Here is a 10,495-nt window from a genome sequence, read left to right on the forward strand (position 1 = left end):
ACAGTAGTGTGTGGGTTGGTGGATTATCTGGGAACACCGCCCCCCCCACCCCCCCCCCCACCATCATCCAGCTCGCAACTGTGTCCATTGCAGTGGGAGCAGAGACAGACCAAGCAGTCACTGTCTCTGAAGAAGTTCATGTCTACTACCAGACCAACACTGATTGGTGCTGTTTGCTGATGAGGAATGGGGAGAGAAAGGATTTATTGTGCCTGGTTAGCATTCCTGTGGTGGTGAATGTTTCATATTTCACCAAGGCTGCTGCCAGTGTTGAGTGTTTGCTCCTGGTACACAGGGAATGAGGGAGCCAGGAGTGTGCACACAGGGTCCTGGGGTTCATCACAGACACTCAGATAGTTACAACCCAGTGCTGAGAACTATTTCCCCTCCCTTGTGTTCCCAGATTCTGTTGGGGTACAAAATAGTCTCTGCCCCTCCCATCGATCCCAATGAAATTCATAAACCTGTGTATTCCCAGCTCAGTGACAGTTAGCTAATCACGCCGGTTGTGGGGGGGGGGTGGTTACACGCGTAGGGTATTGTTTATATGCAGACCCCAGTGTATTCCCAAACACCCTGTAGCAGTTTAAAGTGTAATAAATGAAGGTTATCCACAACATGAGTGGAAGAATGTGAACACAGCTCTGAAGAGTCATATGGACTCAAAACATTAACTGTTTCTCTCTCCACAGCTGTTGCCAGACCTGCTGAGTTTTTCCAGCATTTTGTGTTTTTAAAACAGAATCCAGTTTTCTGAAGGGACTGTATATTCTGATTGTAGTTATGAGGAGGGGTCACACTTGGACTTCCTCCATCTCCCATAGGCTGGAGGTACACACACATTACACAATAAAACAGACTACTAGAAAACCCATCATGTTTATTGTCGCTGTGTACATTTTTTACAAAGCTGGTAAGAACCAGATTCCGGAATGTTCAGATATCTACACAGCCTGGAAGCCCAGGATCAGTTTAACGTTAACAGTTTGGTTGCTGGGGCTGAAAGTGTCTGGGCAGAAAGCCCTGTGTCTGCAGCTCACTGCCCATCACAGACAGTTCACTCTTTGGCAATGGCATAAGGTTTTTCCACCTCAATCTTGCCACACTCTGCGATGACCACATCTTTCAGTGGTTTATCTCTGCTGTCTGTCTTTGAAGCCTCAACTTTTTTTACAACATCCTGTAGCAAGGAAAAATAAACAGTATTAAATTCTTGAACTCACACAAGGAAATCTATTCAACATGACAGTCAGGAGCTCCTCGCTACATATGGTGTGACTTGTGCATACCCGTTAGTGCTAGATGCAAATATTCCAACACTCCTGGCAGCCTTCCATAACGATCACCTCATTGAAAGCTCTACTGCCCTCTATCCTTACTCATACCAAGTCCTATTCACCGCACCGCCTCCCAGCTTAGCATCACCTCATCCCTGAGTCTGAACCCCTCCACAGCCTCAGTCCTATAACACAAATCTCTACACTATAATTCTGGCCTCAACACAGCAGTTAGTAAAGGCTAAGTTGTTTAAACCCCAGAGGGAAGCTTGAACAACTGTCATAACCTATATTTTCAACTGGTATGTTTGAGATGCAGCTGTGAATTCAGGAATTAGACCACTGAATCTTGAGGTTTTTTTATATAACACTAAATTAAACATTTATTAATTTACAACAAATTAAACATATCTACATGTTACTACTGTAATAACTTTTAAATAAATCCCCAAATTAATCACTCCCAGGTAAATCTCCACTAAAGGCAACAATAACCCATAGATTTTAAACAGACACCGGGCAAAGCACATTTGACCTTAAATTCAAAATAAGGTTCCTTTGCAAACATTGGAAGGCTTACAGGCTGGTTAGACCTTATATGCCTCTGCCTTATACACAAACACTTTGTTTATACCTAGCTTTTCCTTTGAATGTAAATTTTCCATTCTATCACCAGGCTTTTAATGTACATCTTCTAATATCCTTTCATTCCACCAACTTATTAGTAAGCTGAAAAGAACAAACATTGCTTGGTGTCTTCTAGCAAGATTTTACACCCACTCTTGAATGCTTTATTCAACCAATGCAAATTGACACTTTTACCTTCTATCCTCCTTATGTTTATCTAATTAACATCTCAAAACTACTATACAAAGCACCCAGACTATCTGGCTTTAATCCAATTAAGACACACAAACACAGACCCAACTGCAATTCTGTTTTAAAAATAATTTCCAATAACATTATAGACATAATATCTTTTCATGACACTCATTCCGCTGTTCACACTCACTCTGGACAAATGCTTTGTTTCTTTATTACAACCATTCCCACTCCTTTTGCATTGTGCTCCGTAACATCTTTGTGATTTAATCTCTCCCACCCTCTACCCTATCCCAGAACCCTTTTAATCTTACACCACGCACCTGTCAATGGTTAAAAACCCATCACATTTCTACCTATCTTCAGTTCTGAAGTCATATTCAACTCAAACTATTAACTCCCTTTCTCTCTCCGTAGTTGCTGCCAGTCCTGAGTATTCCCAGTATTTTGTTTTTATTTCAGATTTCCAGCATCTGCAGTATTTTGTTTGTATCCCACCTCTCAGGGAAAGGGATCAGTAACTCCTAAGATGGAGGAGCTGTGGTACGCGAAGGGGCGGGGGAGTAAACAGCAGGACCCCGTTCCTGAGGGCAGCAGCTCACACTGGGATTGTACTGTGCTGCTGTCATGACAACACATCCCACCTCACGTATTCTTTTCAGCAGGAACCAGAGCCTGTGACCCTGCCCCCACTCTATACGTTTTTCAGGCATCCTGCCCACCCACCTCCAGTGTGAAACCTGTGGAAGAAAGGGGCATTCCCACAACACATGGCACTGTGTCAGGGAGGAGGAGGAATAGCAAACCCACAGTGCACCAGACGTGTCGCCATCAGTATCCACGGATAACGGAGGTAAAAGCAAAACACTGCAGATGCTGGAAATTGGAAATAAAAACAGAAAGTGCTGGAAAAACTCAGCAGGTCTGACAGCATCTGTAGGGAGAGAAACAGTGTTAACATTTCGAGTCCATGACTCTTCTCCAGGGACACGGAGCTGTGGCTGGGAAACAGTTAAGAAGCTGCCCAGCCAGCATGGTATTGAATTGTAGATCAGGTTAGTGGGGCAGTCTCCAGCCACCTGCAGCTTTCAGTCTCATTCTAGAAACTAGGAGCAGGAGGAGGCCCTTTGGCCCTTCGAGCCTGCTCCGCCATTCATTATGATCATGGCTGATCATCCAACTCAATAGCCTGCTCCTGCTTTCTCCCCATACCCTTTGATCCCTTTCGCCCCAAGAGCTATATCTAATTCTTTCTTGAAAACATACAATGTTTTGGTCTCAACTACTTTCTGTGGTGTTGAATTCCACAGGCTCACCACTCTCTGGGTGAAGAAATTTCTCCTCATCTCAGTCCTAAATGGTCTACCCCATAACCTCAGTCTGTGACCCCTGGTTTTGGACTCTCCCACCATCGGGAACATCCTTCCTGCATCTACCGTCTAGTCCTGTTAGAATTTTATAGGTTTCTATGAGACCGCACCCCCCCCTCACTCTTCTGAACTCCAGTGAATATAATCCTAATTGACTCAATCTCTCCTCATATGTCAGTCCCGTCATCCCATGAATCAGTCGGGTAAACCTTCGCTGCACTCCCTCTATAGCAAGAATATCCTTCCTCAGATAAGGACATCAAAACTGCACACAATATTCCAGGTGTGATCTCACCAAGACCCTGTACAATTGCAGCAAGACATCCCTGTTCCTGTACTCGAATCCTGTGGCTATGAAGGCCAACATACCATTTGCCTTCTTTACCACCTGCTGCACCTGAATGCTGACCTTCAGCGACTGGTGTACAAGGACACCCAGGTCTCGTTGCACATTCCCCTCTCTCAATTTATAGCCATTCAGATAATCTGCCTTCCTTTTTTTGCTACCAAAATGTTTAACCTCACATTTATCCACATCATGCCACATCTGCCATGCATTTGCCCACTTAACTCAGTTTGTACAAATCACACCGAAGCATCTCTGCATCCTCCTCACCCTCCCACCCAGCTCTGTGTCATCTGCAAATTTGGAGATATTACATTCCATTCCCTCATCTAAATCATTAATATATAGTGTGAATAGCTGGGGTCCCAGCACCGATCCCTGCGGTACCCCACTAGTCACTGCCTGCCATTCGGAAAATGACCCGTTTATTCCTACTCATTGTTTCCTGCCTGCCAATTCTGAGGGTGTTAAATAAACATGGAATGACCAGTCAAGAATAGAAAAGAATCCTTACAAATCCTTCGATGACTTTTCCAAACACAACGTGTTTGCCGTCGAGCCAGCTGGTTTTGGCGGTGGTGATAAAGAATTGGGATCCATTGGTGTCTTTGCCGGCGTTAGCCATACTGACCCACCCCGGGCCATAGTGCTTCAGCTTGAAGTTTTCATCAGGGAAACGGTCACCATAGATGCTCTTCCCTAGGGAAAGAAGGGAGGGGAGAGAGAGAGAGAGAGAGAGAGAGAGAAAGGGAGAACACTTAATTAGTCCATCCCTCTCAAGTGGAAACAGCCTGAACGTTTGCATCAGCCCACAAGAACACATCAATAGCGAGGGCGGGAGAAGCTGCAGAGTAACGGCGAGGAAGCTGCAGAGTAACGGCGAGGAAGCTGCAGAGTAACGGCGAGGAAGCTGCAGAGTAACGGCGAGGAAGCTGCAGAGTAACGGCGAGGAAGCTGCAGAGTAACGGCGAGGAAGCTGCAGAGTAACGGCGAGGAAGCTGCAGAGTAACGGCGAGGAAGCTGCAGAGTAACGGCGAGGAAGCTGCAGAGTAACGGCGAGGAAGCTGCAGAGTAACGGCGAGGAAGCTGCAGAGTAACGGCGAGGAAGCTGCAGAGTAACGGCGAGGAAGCTGCAGAGTAACGGCGAGGAAGCTGCAGAGTAACGGCGAGGAAGCTGCAGAGTAACGGCGAGGAAGCTGCAGAGTAACGGCGAGGAAGCTGCAGAGTAACGGCGAGGAAGCTGCAGAGTAACGGCGAGGAAGCTGCAGAGTAACGGCGAGGAAGCTGCAGAGTAACGGCGAGGAAGCTGCAGAGTAACGGCGAGGAAGCTGCAGAGTAACGGCGAGGAAGCTGCAGAGTAACGGCGAGGAAGCTGCAGAGTAACGGCGAGGAAGCTGCAGAGTAACGGCGAGGAAGCTGCAGAGTAACGGCGAGGAAGCTGCAGAGTAACGGCGAGGAAGCTGCAGAGTAACGGCGAGGAAGCTGCAGAGTAACGGCGAGGAAGCTGCAGAGTAACGGCGAGGAAGCTGCAGAGTAACGGCGAGGAAGCTGCAGAGTAATGGCGAGGGCGGGAGAAGCTGCAGAGTAACGGCGAGGGCGGGAGAAGCTGCAGAGCAACGGCGAGGGCGGGAGAAGCTGCAGAGTAATAGTGAGGGCGGGAGAAGCTGCAGAGTAATAGCGAGGGCGGGAGAAGCTGCAGAGTAATAGCGAGGGCGGGAGAAGCTGCAGAGTAATAGCGAGGGCGGGAGAAGCTGCAGAGTAATAGCGAGGGCGGGAGAAGCTGCAGAGTAATAGTGAGGGCGGGAGAAGCTGCAGAGTAATAGTGAGGGCGGGAGAAGCTGCAGAGTAATAGCGAGGGCGGGAGAAGCTGCAGAGTAATAGCGAGGGCGGGAGAAGCTGCAGAGTAATAGCGAGGGCGGGAGAAGCTGCAGAGTAATAGTGAGGGCGGGAGAAGCTGCAGAGTAATAGTGAGGGCGGGAGAACCCTGCTGCTTCTGGTAGACTTGTCAAAGACATTGGGAGATGAAGTCAAATTCACTGAAGGAAAACATCAGGACAATGAAAGCCCTTCAGCGAGGCAGAGCACAGGAGAGATTAGTCAGGGGAAGTTAACAGCAGCTTAACCGCAGAACAAGCATGTCTGACTCCGCAAAATTCAAAACGCAGATGGACAATTCCGGCTGTCCCAGTGCGCTTCGAGTGAAGAAAGTCACGTTTCATCTCCGATAACATAAAATCCTGAAGCCAGAACTTAGGCAGCAGGAGGAACAGTCATCGTACAGCAAACGCAGGAGCACAGTGCAAGGGTTTCTTCCACTCTTCCCCACCGTCTGCGCGCACACATGCCCCAGAGTACCGCAGACTCTCCCCTACCACCCCCCCACCCGACAGGAGAAATGACCACACTTACCACCAGTACCATCTCCACGGGTAAAGTCCCCTCCCTGGATCATAAACTCTTTGATGACTCGGTGGAATTTGCTATTTTTGTAGCCAAATCCTTTCTGCAGAGAAATCAGGACAGGTTAAACAGGGCAATGACTGCAGCCTTAACCCAGTGAGCCTGTCAGTGTGCCTGTCTGACTTTGCAAAATTCAAAACACAGACAATTCAGCTGTCCCAGTGGGCTGAGTGAAGGAAGTCGCATAGGATTTCACTTCGAAGGAGGAGGGACAGTAATCATGTAGCAAATAAAAGAAAAACTCACCTCCCCTGTTGCTAAAGCAACAAAGTTTTCAACTGTCTTCGGAACAGTCTTCCCAAAAAGACCAAATACTATGCGGCCTGCATCCTCATCGCCAATCTTAATATCAAAATATACCTAGAGGAGGGAAATCAGATAGGAGTCAGCTCACAACCCACCAGAACAAGGCTGATGCCAATTATGTCAACTGAGCACTGAAATCCATGTACCATTGTTTTATATCCAACTGACTGACCTGCTCACTCCAAACTCCTGAGACCTCATTTCACTGGAGTGAGGGGCAACAGGGGAGAAGCAATTTCTAGTTTTAAGCCCACGGGCTGCAAGCTGAGTAAGTGGTGATCAGAGAGAGGAAGTATAGAGCATCTGCTCACTCCAAGGCACACAGCCTGCTGGATGCCAAATCTCCCTGATAAGAATTCAATACCTGGCACTCTCCACAAGATAATCAGGGAAAGATAAAATTCATTTCAAAGAAACATTGCTCCATAGTGTAATCGATCAAGAACTGTACAGGAAACTCTGCTGTCCCGACAAAGTCTTGGAGGACACCCAGGGCAGCACACGGTAAGTTTTAAACAACCTTCACTACAAACCCTCCTCTAGCCTGAAAAACATCCATTAATCATTACCTGTTTCCGGTCACTCTGCCAACTCAGTATCCACGTTGCTACTGCCCCATTTATTCCATGAGCTATCATTTTTCTCAAGTCTGTTATGTGCCACTGTATCAAATGCCCTTCAGAAGTCCATGTGCCGGCATTGGCCTCAACAACCCTCTCTGTTACTTCTATAAAAAATACACGCAAATTAACCACAATCTGCCCTTAAACCCATGCCGGCTTTCCTTCATTAACCCACATGTGCCCAGGTGACTATTAATTTTGCCCTGGATTATTATTTCTAGGATCTTCCCCAGTGCTGGGGTTAAACTTTGCAGTTCTCTAGTCCTCTGGCACCACCTCTGAGTCTGAGAAAGACTGGATAATTATGGCCAGTGACTCTACAATTCCCACTCCTCTCTGTATACTTGGATGCATCAAATCCAGTTCTCCTGCTTTATCAACTTCAAGTACAGACAGCCTATCCAATACCACCCCATTTTCAATTTTAAACCCTTGAAGTGCCCACCCCCCTCCATCCCAGCTCTCCTCCTCCCCCACGCCTTCTCCATCCTCTCCACCCCTCCTACCTCTATCCCCTTTTCCCCACCTCCCCCATTCTCCCTTCCCCACACCTCCTTCCTTTGTTCCCCCACACCTCGCCCCGCCCAACCCTAACCACCCCACCCTCCAGCCATGCCCTCCTGGTCCTCCCTCCCCACCCTCTGCCACCCCCCACACCATCCGCTTCCCCCCCCCCCACCTGCCCCCTTCCACACCATCCTCCGTCCACATACCCATCCCCTCCATTTCCTCCCCCTCCCACCCCCCCGTCCCCATCCCCCTCCCCTGTCCCCAGTCCCCCTCCCCCGTCCCCCTCCCCCTCCCCCTCCCCCGTCCCCATCCCCCTCCCCCGTCCCCAGTCCCCCTCCCCCGTCCCCATCCCCCTCCCCCGTCCCCAGTCCCCCTCCCCCGTCCCCCTCCCCCTCCCCCTCCCCCCGTCCCCATCCCCCTCCCCCGTCCCCAGTCCCCCTCCCCCGTCCCCATCCCCCTCCCCCGTCCCCATCCCCCGTCCCCCGTCCCCCTCCCCCGTCCCCACCCCCCTCCCCCGTCCCCATCCCCCTCCCCTGTCCCCAGTCCCCCTCCCCATCCCCCTCCCCATCCCCCTCCCCCTCCCCCGTCCCCATCCCCCTCCCCCGTCCCCAGTCCCCCTCCCCCCGTCCCCATCCCCCTCCCCCGTCCCCATCCCCCTCCCCCTCCCCCGTCCCCACCCCCCTCCCCCGTCCCCACCCCCCTCCCCCGTCCCCACCCCCCTCCCCCGTCCCCACCCCCCTCCCCCGTCCCCACCCCCCTCCCCTGTCCCCATCACCCTCCCCTGTCCCCATCCCCCTCCCAACCCCCTCCCCATCCCCTCTGCCCCCCCCCTCCTCTGTCCCCCTCCCACCCCGTCCCCATCCCCCTCCCCATCCCCTCTGTCCCCCTCCCCCTCCCATCCCCCTCTCCTCTGTCCCCCCCCTCCTCTGTCCCCCTCCCACCCGTCCCCATCCCCCTCCCCAGTCCCCACCCCCCTCCCCATCCCCTCTGTCCCCCTCCCCCTCCCATCCCCCTCTCCTCTGTCCCCCCCCCTCCTCTGTCCCCCTCCCACCCAGTCCCCATCCCCCTCCCACCCCCCTCTCCTCTGTCCCCCTCCCACCCCGTCCCCAGTTCCCATCCCCCTCCCCAGTCCCCATCCCCCTCCCACCCCCCCTCCTCTGTCCCCCTCCCACCCCCCCCTCCTCTGTCCCCCTCCCACCCCCCTCTCCTCTGTCCCCCCCCCTCCTCTGTCCCCCTCCCACCCCCCTCTCCTCTGTCCCCCCCCCCTCCTCTGTCCCCCTCCCACCCCCCTCTCCTCTGTCCCCCTCCCACCCCCCCCTCTGTCCCCCTCCCACCCCCCCCTCCTCTGTCCCCCTCCCACCCCCCCCTCCTCTGTCCCCCTCCCACCCCCCTCTGTCCCCCTCCCACCCCCCTCTCCTCTGTCCCCCCCCCTCCTCTGTCCCCCTCCCACCCCCCCCTCCTCTGTCCCCCTCCCACCCCCCTCTCCTCTGTCCCCCCCCCTCCTCTGTCCCCCCTCCCACCCCCCCCTCCTCTGTCCCCCTCCCACCCCCCCTCTGTCCCCCTCCCACCCCCCTCTCCTCTGTCCCCCTCCCACCCCCCTCTCCTCTGTCCCCCCCCCTCCTCTGTCCCCCTCCCACCCCCCTCTCCTCTGTCCCCCTCCCACCCCCCTCTCCTCTGTCCCCCCCCTCCTCTGTCCCCCTCCCACCCCCCTCTCCTCTGTCCCCCTCCCACCCCCCCTCTCCTCTGTCCCCCTCCCACCCCCCCTCTCCTCTGTCCCCATCCCCCTCCCCCTCCCCCCCCCCATCCCCCTCCCCTCCCCCCCCATCCCCCTCCCCCTCCCCAGTCCCCCATCCCCATCAGGACAGAGATCCACATTTCTCTGGGTCTTTGTGTGAAGTCTGTCCTGATTCCGCCCCGTTACCTTGACGGTCACTTTCGGCCCCTTTTTCTTCTCCTCTGCCTGTGAGGCCCCGGGGAGCAGGAGGAAGGTGAGGGCAGCGGTCAGCAGCGCGGCAACAAGGAGCAGCTTCATCTTCCAGGCGGAGAGGCGCATCCGGGCACCTGGGGGCGGGGCGAGGGGCGGAGCCGCCCCGCAACATGGCGGCTGGAAGCGCCCATCAGTGCTTTGGAGAGGGGAAAGAACTCATCACTAAGCTGAGCAACCGCACCCAGAGCCTGAATCAACACGCACCAACTACCACAACAATAATAATTTATTGTATCTTGCACAATCTGCCTCTTACAATATCAGCTTTACATCACCTCCAATTCCAGTTGTTGATAATTTAGTGAACCCCTCTCCTAATAATGGTATATTCGAAGCCACAGTTATTCATATGAGTCGCAGCTAAGATAGTCCATTCTGCAGGGAGAGGAATCAAGAACTTTCTAACATAAAATATCAGGAAATGGTCTGATATTAACTGGAAATTGGAAGAAATAATACTGGAAAATAACTAGATTTTAACAATTCTCTTGAATTACTTTAAACCTTTTCGTGATATATTAGCAGTGATTTATAGATCACCCCTTTCCCTTAGTGGTACATTCAAAAGGCGCGAACGTGCCACGTTACTCACCCGTAATTGGTCAATCGGCCGACGCTATTGACCAATCAGAAATGAAACAATGTTAGAACCAACCAATAGAAATCCAGGTGTGGACACCAGTAGACCCGCCCCTGCCGAGAACCACGTCGCCTCCCCTTGATGATTTTTTTTTTTGGACCAATGAACGCGTTTCTGCTGTTGCTGGGCAGATTTGGGTGGTCAAGCCCTGGCT

At 52.4% G+C, this 10,495-nt stretch overlaps 1 protein-coding gene and 1 non-coding gene across 2 annotated transcripts; both read right to left on the reverse strand.

The window, feature by feature from the left end:
- Positions 1–860: 860 nt before the first annotated feature.
- Positions 861–9,780, reverse strand: ppib (peptidylprolyl isomerase B (cyclophilin B)). The gene is made up of 5 exons (XM_041178444.1): positions 9,636–9,780; positions 6,522–6,635; positions 6,225–6,318; positions 4,330–4,514; positions 861–1,180 (listed from the first exon to the last, which is right to left on the reverse strand). Exons 1-5 carry the CDS (start codon positions 9,765–9,767, stop codon positions 1,058–1,060), a joined length of 648 nt encoding a protein of 215 aa, XP_041034378.1. The 5' UTR covers positions 9,768–9,780; the 3' UTR covers positions 861–1,057.
- LOC121272166 lies at positions 5,949–6,091 on the reverse strand. Its single transcript, XR_005941858.1, has one exon. It is a non-coding gene; the product is annotated as a small nucleolar RNA SNORA79 (small nucleolar RNA).
- Positions 9,781–10,495: the final 715 nt, after the last annotated feature.

The sequence above is a fragment of the Carcharodon carcharias genome, chromosome 32 (assembly GCF_017639515.1).
Source record: "Carcharodon carcharias isolate sCarCar2 chromosome 32, sCarCar2.pri, whole genome shotgun sequence".
Taxonomy (NCBI): domain Eukaryota; kingdom Metazoa; phylum Chordata; class Chondrichthyes; order Lamniformes; family Lamnidae; genus Carcharodon; species Carcharodon carcharias.